This window comes from Mastigoproctus giganteus, chromosome 5 (assembly GCF_048544385.1).
Source record: "Mastigoproctus giganteus isolate SK-2022 chromosome 5, ASM4854438v1, whole genome shotgun sequence".
Classification (NCBI taxonomy): Eukaryota; Metazoa; Arthropoda; class Arachnida; order Uropygi; family Thelyphonidae; genus Mastigoproctus; species Mastigoproctus giganteus.
In genome coordinates this window covers 184,201,140-184,216,110 of record NC_143579.1, presented here as the reverse complement: position 1 = coordinate 184,216,110, position 14,971 = coordinate 184,201,140, and the positions used below count along the sequence as shown (strand labels likewise).

The 14,971-nt window shown below is 41.9% G+C and overlaps 1 protein-coding gene across 1 annotated transcript in view; it reads right to left on the bottom strand.

Annotated features, from left to right (window-relative positions):
• LOC150085913 (uncharacterized) overlaps nt 1-14,971 on the bottom strand; it is a 137,052-nt gene that overhangs the window by 101,602 nt on the left and 20,479 nt on the right. The window contains exons 9-10 of the mRNA XM_090374739.1: nt 12,402-12,534; nt 10,606-10,766 (exon numbers count right to left, since the gene is read on the bottom strand). Coding sequence (XP_090230865.1) covers nt 10,606-10,766; nt 12,402-12,534 — 294 coding nt within the window. The remainder of the gene's footprint in view (nt 1-10,605; nt 10,767-12,401; nt 12,535-14,971) is intronic.

Sequence of the window (14,971 nt, the reverse complement as noted above, 5' to 3'; positions counted from 1 at the left end):
GGTTTACCTTTACCACCCAGGTTACCGGCCCCGCCACGGGGAGGCAGGAGCAGTGCCGCTTGTGGCCAAGCGTAGAGGTTAGTTTAGTTAGTATAAGTACTAAATTAAAGAAAAAGGTACTTTCCTTCTTCTGGGCTCACTTCTTAAGTGTTTTTAAGAAAATGAAGCTACTTAACAAAAAGGTTTAATAAGTAAGGGAGAAAACAAAAGAGAACCTAGTCGCTTACCAAAAAACGCTCTTTAATCGCACAAGAATCGCTTGGCCACGGAAACGCTTGGCACCCGGGGCCACTAAAACGAGCAAAAAGAATTACTAGCAATAGAAAGGTTCATACAAGCGAAACTATTCGGCAAGAGAGGAACCAACAAGACCTCCTTTGAGTGAAATACAAATCACCAAAGAGAGCGTAATGAAAGAAATCAACGATCTGCCCAATAAGGCCACTGTTGGACCAGACAAATTTCCAATGTTCATCCTTAAAATAAGTAGCCCATTTATAACAGATCTATTACTGCACATCTATCAGGAAATCGTCGGGTCAGGAGCTTCACGCAAGCTTGAAAAAATTACATTGTAACCCCAATACCAAAGATTAAACACCCAAAATTAGCTAAGGATTACAGACCAATTTCTGTTAGTTGCATCCTACAGAAGGTATTCGAAAAAGCACTGCTTCCTACCATCAATCAACACTGCTTCAGCCATAGACCACCACATTTGCACTCAGTCATTTCGGGGAGATCAACAATAACAAACTTACTGGAAACCCTTTTTCGCGTGCAGAAAGCACTCAATGAGAAAAAAACAAATTGATATTATTTTTTTGGATATCTCCGCATCCTAACAATGTCTCAATTCCAGCGCTCATTGCTATTTTAAGGAATTATTTTAATGTAAGAGGAAATTTGTTAACTATAATAAGCAGCCTGCTAGAACACTACTGGAATGCTATTCCAGTGGTTTCTGACACTACTGGAATAGCATTTTATCCGAGCCTTAATTCAGGTTCAGGATGAAGATTACGCTTACGACAAAAGTGTACACAAACTGTCTTTTCCAGCGAGAACCTGAAGCCATTAGCAAGTGCCCAGCAATTAAGGCGATAGATGGCTTGTTGCAGTTGTCTTTCAATAACCCTCATGTTGCATGACTGAAAAATATGCTAAAGACATCAACATAGAGGGCACTGTTTACAGTTGGAGGAAGCTGTTCTATGATAAAATTTACTTTGATGGCGAAAAGCGTGACACTTAATACTGATCCTTGTGGTACTCCCTCCTCTTGGCTAAAGGAGCGGGAGAGTGAGGATCCCACACGAACTTGGAAAGATCGATTGGCTAAAAAGTTTTTAATAAAAATGGGGAGATGCCCTCTAAGACCAAGGCTATGCAAATCTTTTAAGATACCAAATCTCAAAGTTGTGCCATACGCCTTCTCCATATCAAAGAACACTGACACCAAGTGTTCGGGTTTTAGGAAAGCATCCGGAATTGATGTTTCCAGTCTAATTAAGTGATCATGAGTTGATCTGTTTTTTCGGAAGCCGCACTGGATGTTGGATAGAAGATCGTTTGATTCTAAATACCACATTAACCAAAAATTAACCATTCTCTCCAGGATTTTGCATAGACAGCTCGTCAGAGCTATAGGTGGGTAATTAGTAGGGAGTTTATGATCCTTTCCTGGCTTCGCAAAGGCAAGCACAAATGCCATGCGCCAGGAATCCGGAAATTGCTCTTTTATATAGATTCTGTTATACAGAACAAGCAGGCCACCCATAGATGTTGGTGAGAGATGTTTGAGCATTTCATAATGGATGCCATCTGGTCCAACAGCACTTGCCTTGGAATGATAGAGAGCTCTTTTTAGTTCCTGCAGAGTGAAAGGCACGTTGTAGGGAAAAAGACCTTTCGGTGTGAAATTTAGTGCATCTTTTTTTTTTTATGTTTCAGGACAAGAACTCTGCGGAATAGAATGATATCCCAGAGATGTTCGAAAATGTTTCCCCAAGAGCATTGGCTATTGCAGTGGGCTCTGCAATAGTACATCCATTATAGTCTAGGATCGATGAAGGGTGGGATGTATATTTTCCCTACATTTTTCGGATTTTATCCCAGACTACCTTAGTGTTGGTAGACTGGTTAATAAATGATGTAAAACGGATCCATGATTCCCTTTGACTCTGATCGCGAATGCAGCGTGCTTTGGCTTGCGCACGTTTAAAGGCTATTAGATTAACAGTAGCAGGATATCGGAGAAATATCCCTCACGCTTTGTTTTGACCTTTTTTTGCTGCTGTGCATTCCACCATGGTTTGGGAAATGGTGGAAACCGGGCAGATGTTTTTGGGATAGCTGCTTGGCCGATATTTTCTGTGATGTACGTTACTGCATCATTGATAGGCTCCTGACCGACGGTAGTGAGGTCAAAATTTGCTTGATGTTGGAAGGCAGTCCAGTCAGCCTGATCAGTCTTCCACCATGGTAACCTGAAAGGAATACACGGTCTCCCACTGTGTAACGAGGTTATCACAGGGAAGTGATCACTTCCGTATGGGTTCTCATCCACTTCCCAAGTGAGTGAAGGGAGTAGAGAAGGGGAGCAGATAGAGAGATCAATGGCAGAAAACGTACGGGTAGGCATATGGAAGAAGGTGTTTGTTGCAATATTTAGAAGGGAAAGGTTATTGTCATCTAGTATACGCTCTATGACTCGTCCCCTTCTATTGAAGCTAGCACTACCCCACAGAGTGTTATGTCCATTAAAATCTCCAAGAAGTAAGAAAGGGGAGACAACTGCGTTACAAGATCATTAAGGTCTTTCTGGGAGATGTTAGTCTCAGGTGGCAAATAAATAGGGCAGACGGTAATAAAAATCCCCCTGAAAGGTGAATTGCAACAGTCTCTATGCTGGTTGTAAGCAGCAAGGCCTGAACAGGGGTCCGGCTGCGTACAACGATAGCCACTCCTCCATGAGCAGGACCATCCGCAATTCTATCCTTACGAAAAATTGTGATGTTACGAATGTTGGTTGTTGTTGTTGTTGTTCTGGAGGCTTAATGGCACATAAGCTGCTAAGGCTATAATGTGCCTATTCACTTATTTTATTAAAACATGAGTTTTCCCTAAATCAAAAGAAAATCTGAAATCAGAAATAATTGAAAAGCCCAGTTTGCCTGAGAAAGTCAAAAAATTCAGAAATATTTGCCTTATCACCAATGAGATTTTCAAGAGTTATTGGTTTATGGAGATTAACCAGTGAGATCAAGGATGAAGTTCTGGCTTGTTTATAATAGGGGCAGCCAATAAGAATATGTTTTACTGTCAAATTATTAGAACAATGTGTACATTGTGGTGGATCATCTCCTGTGAGTAAATGAAGGTGGGTCAGATGGGTATGTCCTATTCTTGCCCTTGAAAGGACTACTTCTTCTTGTCTCGATGTACGGATACTGGACTGCCAGATTTTTGGATCATGTTTAAACTGAAAGAGTTTATTATTAGTCTGAGAGTGCCAGAGTGCTGTCCATTGTGATATGCAAGCAGCATGAACTGTTAGTGCATAATCTGATGCTGGAACAGGGATATTGGTTAAATCAAAAGTAGTTGGATTTTTTGCAGCTTTATCGGCCAGTTCATTGCCTAAAATACCAGAATGGGATGGAATCCAGCAAAAAGTGACCAGTTGGTTGCGTTTTTTAATTTTCAGTAATAAGCTTCTGATTTCATTAAGAATAGGGTGGACTTCATCTGAGGAATTACATAACGACATGATTGAGCTGAGGGAATCAGTGTAAATAACTGATTTGAAGGAACTGTCTGAACAGAGATTTTCTAAAGCTAGTTTGATTGCATATAATTCAGCAGAAAATATACTAAATTCTGATGGAAGGGAAACTGATACAGTTGTATTCGGAAACACTGCAGCTGCTCCAACATTTGAATTAGATTTAGAGCCATCTGTATAGATTGGGGAGAAGTCAGTATATCTTTGAGTGTGAACTGCATGAATTTGTTTGACATTTGATGCTTGCAAAGTATTCTTTCTCCATTGACAGAGGTAAGTGTCACAGGTTGGAAGAGGAGGAGGAGTCCATGGTGGCTGAGTACATGTGGCTACTTGTTGTACGGAATGGACGGAAATATTCCAAACTTGCTCCAATTCAAGAAGGCGAAGACCAGCTGGCTTTACTATGCTAGGTTTGTTTCTGTATAAGATTTCAAATGGTGGGTTGAAAAGGTATGACTGAACGGGATGAGAGGCACAACTTTGTATCTTTACAGCATATTTGAGTAACAGTGTTTTCCTGCGTAAAGCTAGTGGGGGCTCGTGAGCATCAATGTAGAGACTATGTGCTGGCGACGTTCTGAATGCACCAATTGCAATTCTCAAAGCACTGTGCTGAATTGGATCAAGCCAGCGTAATACACTCTTTCTGGCAGAATCATAGACAGGAGCACCATAATCGAGACGGGATCTGATTAATGCCCTGTATAAACGAAGAAGCGAGGTACGATCTGCACCCCATGTTTGGGCAGATAAAGCTCTGAGTATGTTTAACTTTTTTAGACATGACGTCCGTACATTTTTAATATGGTCTAGGAAATTTAACTTGTTGTCAAGGATTAATCCAAGAAATCTGATGTTGCTGGTGACTGGGACAACGATGTTAGAAATTTGAAGTTCAGGATCTGGATGGAGTTTGCGTTGTCTACAGAAGTGGATGGCAACTGTTTTCTGCTGCGAGAGCCGATAGCCGTTGAGGCTTGCCCATTGTTGAATTTTATTAAGTGATATCTGAAGCTGTCTTTCAACAGACCTCATGTTTTGAGAATGACAGGAGATGGAAAGGTCATCTGCATAAAGGTAAGTCTCAACTGTATTTGGAAGCTGCTTAGTGATAGAATCTATTCTCAGAGCAAAAAGAGTGGCACTCAGTACTGATCCCTGTGGAACACCTTCTTCCTGGATGAAAGTTGTGGAAAGGGCATGTTGGTATCGAACTTGAAATGATCTAGTATGTAAGAAGTTCTCAATAAATATAGGGAGGTTGCCTCGTAGTCCTAGAAGGTAAAGATCACTAAGTATACCATACCGCCAAGTGGTATCAAAAGCCTTCTCTATGTCTATTGAAACCATTACTAGATGTTCACGTTTGACAAAAGCATTACGGACGTCAAATTCAGCCTTGACCATAAGATCTAGGCATGACCTGTTTTGACGAAAGCCATATTGACTATGGCTCATTAGCTGTTCCGACTCTATGATCCAGACGAGTCTTCTGTGGATAATTTTCTCAAGAATTTTGCTGAGGCAGCTTGAGAGAGATATGGGTCTATAGCTATTCGGGTTGGATGGATCTTTTCCAGGTTTCAGGAATGCCAAAACTGTACAGTGATGCCAAGAAGCTGGAAAAACATTTTCTAAAAATATGCGATTGTAAAAGACCAGGAGGCAGCGCAAAGCTTTGTCATCAAGATGTTGTAGCATGACATAATAAATCCCATCTGGCCCGGCAGCACCATTGCGGGCAGTTTTAATGACATGTAAAAGTTCAGAATATTGCAGAGGTTTGTTATATGGGAGAAGACGGGCAGTTTGAAAATGAATAGCATGCTTTTCGTCAGTGTTTTTAATTCTTTGGAATGAGGTAGGATAGGCTGTTGCTGCTGAAATTTCGGCAAAAGTATTTCCCAAAGCATTAGCTATATCTACTGGATTAGAGAGATCTTTCCCATTCCAAGAGAGGATTGGAGAAGGTATGGTAGGAAACTTACCAGACAGCTGTCTAATTTTTTTCCATATTATTTTGGAATCAGTATTTCTGTGAAAACTAGAGGCAAAACGGATCCAGGATTCTTTCTTTGCTTGCTTTTGTATGAAGCGTGCTTTTGCCCTTAATTTCTTATAGTTAATAAGATTGACTGTGCTCGGACATTGCCGAAACAAATTCCAAGCTTTATTTTTTGCTCTCTTTGCTGTGGTGCATTTGTCATTCCACCAGTAATTATGATGTTTTCGGCCCGGGGGATTTGATAGTGGTATTGTATTTTTAGCCACATTTAGAAGATGCGACGTGATGTAATCTGTGGCATCATCAATATGTTGGAGGCGGATTTTTTCCTCATCAAGGTCGATTGACGATTGAAATTTTGCCCAGTCTGCTCGGACAAATTTCCACTTTCTGCACGGTTGAATTGAAGGAGTCTTTGCTATCAGAAAGTTGCATACTATTGGAAAGTGGTCACTGCCCATGGGATCATTTATTACATTCCACTCTATGGTTGGGACTAGTACTGGTGAACAAATTGTGAGGTCTATTGCTGATGTGTGTCCTGCTGGGAGCTGTACGTGTGTCGGTGCACCAGTATTGAGTATACTGAAATTTAGTGCCTCTAAAAAGCTTTCAATTAGTCGGCCACGTCTATCCAATTTGGGAGAACCCCATAATGGGTGGTGCCCGTTAAAGTCCCCTAATATACAGAGAGGTGGAGGTATCTGTATAAACAGGTCTTCAAGATCTCTTAAAGAGTAAGAACGGTTTGGTGGTAGGTAGATTGAGATAAGTGTTATTGCACTATGGAGAGTTATGCGAACAGCAACAGCTTCTATTTCAGTTTGGATTGGGATATGACTAGTTGGGATCTTCGAGTTTACTAGGATTGCTACCCCACCATGGGCAGCATTAGCGGTATTTCGATCTCTTCGATAAAGGCAATAGTTCTTTATCGAAGGAGAAATTTGTGAGGTCAGGTAAGTTTCCTGTAGACAGAAGGCAGCTGGAGAATATCGGTTAATTAAGTATTGAATATCGTCAGTGTTGCAACGAAAACCTCTGCAATTCCATTGTAAGATATTGTGGTTCATTTAGGTTTAGTTGAGGATGATTCATCAGACTGTTTTTTGTTTGAGCACTTTTTCCGGTCTTTTTTTGGGAAGCTGGGGCGCCCAGTATCCATAGTGTCATTTGCATGAAGTTCTAGTATGGGTTCCTCAAGATCTGAGTGTACATCTACTTCCATACTATTGGTGGATGATTCAGGTTTCTTGTTGTCTTTGGTAGTTTTTAATTTTTCTTTATCATGCGAGACTGTCCGAGTATCAGTTGGGATGCTGATTGGAGTGTTGGTCGATTCACTGGTTTTAGTTTGATGTGTGTCTTTTCCTGAATTAGATAGTGTATTTTTAACCCAATTAGCCATAGATGTGCTGGGGGGTATTGATACATCTGTTTGTACTGCTGTTGAAATAAAGCTTCGAGTGTGAGACGCATATGAACGACTGGGCATGGTCAACATAACCTGTCTGCGTGCCTCAGGGTATGTGACTTTGTGTTCAATTTTATATTTTTGAATTTTCTTCCCTGTTTTCCACATTTCACAGGATTTTGAAAATGCTGGGTGACTTTCTTTGCAGTTAGGGCAAATGGGACTTGATGCTGAACAGTCCGCTTGTGTATGTTCCTTGGAACCACAAATAGGACAAATAGCTTCTCCTCTGCATGCTTGTTGGGAATGTCCATATTTTTGGCATTTAAAACAACGAATCGGGTTAGGAATATAAGCCCGAATTCGGCAGTTTAAATAGCCAGCTTTTACTGAGGATGGCAAATCTGGGGTACTGAAGGTTAAAATGATTGACCTAGTTGGGACGAGATTTCCATCTTTTTTGGTCATTATGCGTTTGGCGTTGGTTACTTTTTGATTACTCAGTTCTTTAACTAATTCCTCTTCTGATATTGTAAGTAGGTCCCATTCGGTTATAACGCCTTTCGAGGAATTTAAGGTGTTGTGCGGAGTAATAGATACTGGCAGGCCACCGAATGTCGTTGTTTTGAGCAGCCACTCGGAATGTTTGGAGTTGGCTGTTTCAATTAATAGGTCTCCAGATTGCAGTCGTTTAACCATTTTTGGAGTTCCAGCAATCGATTCCAGAAATCTTTGGATGACGAATGGTGATAATTTGCCTACAGGTTGGTTGGAGAGAGAGTGTATCACCAGAAAGTTTGGCATTTCATTGCACTGAACTTCTCTTCGGAGCCTTTTTGCTTGGTTCACGTCTTCATCATTAGGTTTGTCTAGCCTTGAGTGTGAAGGCTCTAGAGGTGGATATTCATTTTTATCCATCGTTGCTCCTTTTAGCCCTGGGGGATAACTTTTCCCCCAGATTACCGGCCCCGCCACGGGGAGGCAGGAGCAGTGCCGCTCGGAGGCCAAGCGGTTGAAGTGTTAGTTGGTTAATAAAACAAGAAATATAGGAAAAAGAAAGGTGTGTTTCCTTTCTGTGTTCTAACTTGTGGTTTTCAAGTATAGAACTAGTTATAAAAGAAAGGCTTTTGCTAGAAACGTAGGAACTTAAAAGGAAATAACTTCAATCACTTTAGAAGAGCGCTCTATATATCACCAGAATATCGCTTGGCCTCGAAATACGCTTGGCACCCGGGGCCACGAATGTTGGGTTCATCATTTGCCATTAGATAAGTCTCCTGCAAGCAAAAGCAAACTGGCGCATGCTTTTGCAGGAGCGCCTTGATGTCATCAGTATTTCGCTGGAATCCATGACAATTCCATTGTAGGAATTTAGACATTATTTTGGCTTGGTGGGTCCATCAGGCGGCTTCCGAGGTGCTGAGGGCTTACTTTTGTCAGTCTTGGATTTATCTTTTTTTGGGGAAGAATGGACGCTGTTCCGTGTTCATTTCTTCCTCCACAAAGAGTTCCAAGACTGATTCATTCGGTACCTCCTTATTTTCTACATCCATTGTTTCTGGTATTACGGGTGACTCTTCAGAACGTTTTTGCTCTTTTTTACCACTTGTCATTGGTAGTGGTGGAGCACTAGGAGGTACGGATATAGGAGTGGCAGCCGATTGTGTTTTTTGGTGGGCTTTTGTGAACTCAATAAATAGCGTGCAATCGGAGTGAACGACTCTCTTGGTGGTATAGTCATCTCAGTTTGTGTACCGATCTTGCACTTAGCAGAAACCTTTTGGGCATATGAAGGTTTCCCGCTATTTATTGGTTTTCTGGCCTCTGGATAGGAGATATTCAGGTCTGTTTTCAGTTTTTGGATTTCTCTTTCATCCTTCCACCGCTGGCATGCTCTAGAGTAGGCGGGGTGCTCCCGTTGGCAATTGACACAGATCGGTTTTTAAGCTGAACATTCCTTGCTCTCGTGGTCTTTAACCCCACATCGAGCACAGGCACGGTTATCATGACAAGATGTTTGTGAGTGGCCGTATTTTTGTCATTTAAAACACCTCGGTGGGTTTGGGATATAAATCCTCACTGGGCAGTTTATATAGCCTGCCTTGAAGAAATTTGGAGGCCGTGGGGTGTTGATGTGAGGATAAGAACTCGGATAGGGACGAGATTCCCATCCTTTCGTATCGATATTCTCTTGACAGCTGTCACTCCTTGGTCTTTAAATTCAGAGCAGATTTATTCTTCGAAGACATGAAGGAGGTCCCACTCTGATATAACACCTCGTGAAGAATTCAGAGTTTTGTGGAGGGTTACGGTGATAGGTATTCCCCCTATGGATGTAGACAATGATTTTTGCCACTTGTTTTTTTTTGTAGAAGCTTCGACCAAAAAGTCGCCAGAACGCAGTCTTTTTGCAGATTTAGGTGACCCTGCCAACCCTTCTAATCCTTTCTGGATAAAGAAGGGTGACATCTTTCGAATTGACTGCTCTCCAGTGGAATGGAGATTGAGCAAAAGCGGTGCCACAGATGGTGGTGGTGTATCCTCAGTCCTGGCTCTTTTTGCAGAAGTGTTTCTGCGTCATCATCTCGATTAGGTAGGGGCCTTGTTGGGGCCCCAGAAGAATTTGAATTTATAATACTCATAGGAGTAAAATAAAAATTTCCGATTCCCTAAGTACCTCACCCATCACGGAGCCCTACGAGGGGACGCCCACTCGTGAACTAGCAGGTACTGCATACACGAATGGGACGCCAAGTTAGCTTAGGAGCACCATACCCACGTTTCCCATAAGCCTTTATCCGGGCCCCAGGACCAAAGGGAGGGAGACTTATTGGAATGCAGTTAACCCTAGCAGTAAGAACCACCCGCCGATTGATCTCAGTCGGACCGGTCCGGGACCATCCGTCTTGTCGAAGAAGGGGCCAAAGTGGTGTATTAAGGCTGAGCCCCTCAACCGCCAGGATCCCCCTTTCCGAATTCCACGGGTCGCGGCGCACGGCTGCACACACCGGATTACAACGATGTAACCCTGGAACCCAGTGATGCTAGTCTGGAAAACCAGCAGCATCACTGGGAGATCCCCTCACCACCTACAGGTACCCACGTCGAGGAGCTTTGGTTTGGTTTTTAATGGCGCATCGGCAGCTAAGGCCATAATGCGCCAGCGTCGAGAGGCAGAGCTAGAAATATGATGGTTAGTATACTAATAATTCAGAAACAAGTCCTAACTATTGATAATAAATAGGGTACAGGCCTGTTCCTTTTGAGAATTTCTCTTTTTGGCTGTTTTGAGCAGAGGAACGTGTAGTAATCGTATCATAACTTCGGCTTGTGCCTTGTAAGCCGAAATGAGAAACACTTATTTACGAGACAGAGAGAGAGAGAGAGAGTACGTACGTATTCCTGATAGGTCTTGTCCACTTCTCTTATCAGTTCTTCCTGATACTCAGGATGTAAAGCCAAGTGGTAAGCGACGAATGACAAGGTGGTTGCTGTAGTTTCGTATCCCACGACGAAAAATAGGACGCATTGGGCAAGAAGTTCTTCGTGCGTAAGATCTGTTGTAAGAAAGAGACAGTCTTAGTGCTATTCAACTATAAAGCAGCAGAATAACTTCACTGAAACTGGTATAAAAGGCACTTCGAGTATTTATTAAATACGGGGATGCTGAAGAGCCTTAAAGTGTTGTTAAAAACGCCCATCTTGTAAGAAACAGTGAAAAAGCAAGCAGTCTCAGCGAATTTAGAATTTTCAAGAAACCGTTAGCTTCCCTTACGGCCTTTACTATTCGTGAAACGCATCCCTACCAATTTTTGCAAATGTAATCCGATATTTTCCATTACATTCAGCCTTCAAAACGGCGACCAGTTTTAGCTATTTTGGGGGGGGGGGGATTTTTGTCTCTTCTCACACCCTCGACAATCTAATTCATCCCAGAGGTTTTCTGTAGGACGGTCAGGATTCTGGGCCGGTCATTCCAAATTTTGCACGCTCATGTCGAGGTGCAAAGAGAAGACGTAGAGAAGTACGATACGGAGCGTTGTCCTTCTCATACAGGTACGGGCCTTCCCCGACGGGCAGCCACAAGGTGGGTGAGCACTACTGTCCAGAACACATAGCTAGAACTCAGCATTCATGGTTTTGTCCAAAACAACCAATGACCCCAACAATAAAAAACAGCCCCAGACCACTTCGATGCCTCCGGGAAACTTCAGTGTCGGGATGATACAGTCTCCACAGATAACTTTCTCCAGGCATCCCACACACCCAGGTACGACTGTTGGAAACGATATATCATGTACCGTGACACGCCACTCCAACGCACAGCTTTCCATTGGTCTATGGTCAAAGAACTGTGAACTTCATACCAAGCTAGACGACGTCTGTCATTAGTCATAGTCATCATTTGCTTGTGGACGGCTGCACGACCGTGGTAACACATTATGCAGCGTCCTGCGCACTGTACTGGGTGTTGCCGCGTGTCCCAATTGTTTCAATGTGGGCCCGAAGCTGAAGATTCTTTGTGGGGCTCTCCTGTTTTGTGCTGTCAGCTTCAGAGATTTTCCGGATCGTTTAGTAATGGTTTCATCACCAGTCGTCTTCCATTAAAGCTGTAATTCGTCGATCTCAAGAGGAAGGATTTTCCAACGAGTTATTTCGGGCTTTTCAGCCCGCACATTATTGTTGTGCGCTAAAACTATATTTCAATAAAATTTTGCAAGAAATCAGTTATACATCTTTTACAAAGAAACTAGAGGAATATTTCTTTTTAAGATAAATATAATTTGCGATGTTAAGTGATATAATCAATCTAGTCTTATAACAAAAGTCTTACAGAAAAAATTTGATAGAATTCTAAGAAGTGCATATTTTTCTTGATGTCACAATTTTACGTTAAACAGTATTGGTGTCCAAAATATGAAGTTTGACTATCGAGATCATCATGGTATGGCTCCGTATAACATTTACAAAATATAGTGCAAAAATTCTCCACTGTATTATTAAAGGTGGGGAGAACGCCTCCTTTCTTGAGGACGTAATTCAACCGCTTAACACTAAAGTGTACTCTGTGATATACACTCGTTTTTTTTTTTAAAGATCGAAATCTGATGTTTCGTATGTGATATGCAATGTTAAGCGATATGCAAAATGACTGTTACCATAGAATTACAATTTCATTGAGTTCCACTCACTTTTGTATCGAGGAGTATAGCGAAACAATTCCTCGTTCCCCTCTTCGTGTCCGTATTCGGTGTACGTATCTTCCTCCTCTGGTGGGGTTTCCTTTGCAGCTTCCATCATCATCTGAAGGAAGTCGTTGCTTGGCTAAAAGAGTAAGAAATCAGGTTGGTATTAAAAATATTATGGCTTATATACGTTGGGAAACGTTTGCTGTAAAAAACAAATCACAAAGGATGTATTGTTATATTATGTACTGTCGTACCAAAGGTCGTATATCCTTCTGATTGCAAGAAATTTTGAGTACAAAATATGCAAATATTTCGTAGTCAAACATGTACTCCGGATGATCAGCAGAAGAGAATGATAGTTCAGTATTGTGTGAGTAAAATGTGTGCGTGGTGGAAAGGAAATATTCAAGTCCACGTGCTAAAGAAATGAAAGTACAGAGGTAACATTGAGCCTGAAATACTGACTTTATAGGAGCCGACGCAACTTGAGATGGCCGGTTACCTCATGTCGGCATCAGATCCTCAACTGTATAGAATCCAAGTTAGGTGTGGCCACAAGAGCGCCTTGTATTTCCATCATGAAAATGCTAAACACAAAATTTAAGCATAGCTAAAAACATAATTTAGGCATAACAGCTTGGTTGCGTTTACAGAGATACTTTAGAATTTATCATAAAGTCCAATTATTTTCAGATAAGAGAAAAACTCGTTGATGTTTGCATCATCTCCAATAATATGTTGCAATGTCATTGGTTCTCGTAGATTTCTCAGGGAACAGAGGACGGATGTTCTGTCCTGTTGATATTGAGGGCAGTCTATCAGAATATGTTTTACTGTTAAATTTTCTGAACAGTATGGACATTGAGGAGGATCTTCGCCTCTGAGCAGATGGAGGTGGGTCAGATATGTGTGTCCAATACGTGCCCGTGCAAGAACCACTTCTTCTCTTCGCACTGTTTTGGTGCTAGAGCGCCAATGCTTTGGATCCTGTTTCAACTGATAGAGTTTATTATTCTTTTGTGTGTGCCATAGCTCTTTCCACTTCGCGAAACCTGCTGTTCGTATGATGTGACAGTAGTCAGAGGCTGGAACCGGACTGGAGGTTAAATCAAAGGTTGACGGATTTTTAGCATTTTCATCAGCAAGTTCGTTACCCTTTATCCCCGAATGTGCTGGGATCCAGCAAAAGGTCACTGATTGATGACGTTCTTCAATTTGTAATAGGAGTCTTCCGATTTGATTTAACACAGGATGAGCCTTGTAGGAGGAGTTTTGCATTGCAGTTATTGAGCTGAGAGAGTCTGTGTATACAACATATTTTACAGATGGGTTGAGATTCAGGTTTTCTAAAGCTAATTTTATTGCATGAAGTTCTGCGGAGAAGCTGCTGTACTCAGGTGGAAGGGCAGCTGAGATGATAGTAGAGGGAAATACTGCCGCTGCTCCAACGGCTGAATGTGATTTGGAGCCATCAGTATATATGGGCAAAAAATCAACGTATTTCTGAATATGGCTTGCATGGAGTTGCTTCATATTGAGTGTTGGTAGACGATTCTTTCCCCATTTGTCAAGATAAGTATCGAAATATAACTGAGGAGGCGGAATCCATGGCGGTTGGGAGTAATTCATTAAATGTTGCCTGTTGAAAATCTGAACATTCCAACTCTGCATTAACTCAATGAGGCGTAAGCCTGCTGGTCTTATTTTACTGGGTTTATTTCTATAGAGGTTTTGAAGTGGTGGATTAAAGAGGTATGGCTGAACAGGATGATGACCACAATTTTGTATTCGGGCTACGTACTTTAGAAGCAGCGTTTTTCTGCGGAGGTGAAGGGGGGGCTCATCAGCTTCAATGTACAAGCTATGAGTAGGAGATGTCCTGAAAGCACCAAGTGCAATCCGCAATGCGCTATGCTGTATAGGATCCAGCCATTTCAATGTACTCTTACGGGCGGAATCATAAAGAGGAGCACCATAATCCAATCGGGATCTGATCAATGCTCTATATAAGAGCAACAAAGATGTACGATCTGCTCCCCAAGACAAGGCAGATAAAGCTCTTAGTATGTTCAGCTTTTTGAGGCAGGATATACGCACAGATTTAATGTGCTCAAGGAAATTCAGTTTCCTGTCAAGGATTAAGCCCAAGAATTTGATGCTGTTAGTCACTGGAACAGTAAAGTTTTGCATCTGAAGTTCGGGATCTGTATGCATTTTCCGTTGATTACAAAAGTGGATTGCAACAGTTTTCTGCTGTGATAGATGATAGCCATTTAACTCTGCCCACCTTTGGATTTTATTTAAACATATCTGCAGCTGCCGTTCAATGGATCTCATATTCAGAGAATGGCAAGAAATAGAGAGATCATCGGCATAAAGGTAGGTCTCAACAGTATTTGGAAGATCTTTTGTGATGGAATCGATTCTTAGGGCAAACAGGGTTGCACTAAGTATGGACCCTTGTGGCACTCCTTCTTCCTGTAAAAATGTCATAGAAAGCGAGTTGCGGTATTGAACTTGGAACGAACGAGTCCTGAGAAAGTTCCTGATGAATATAGGAAGGTTGCCTCGTA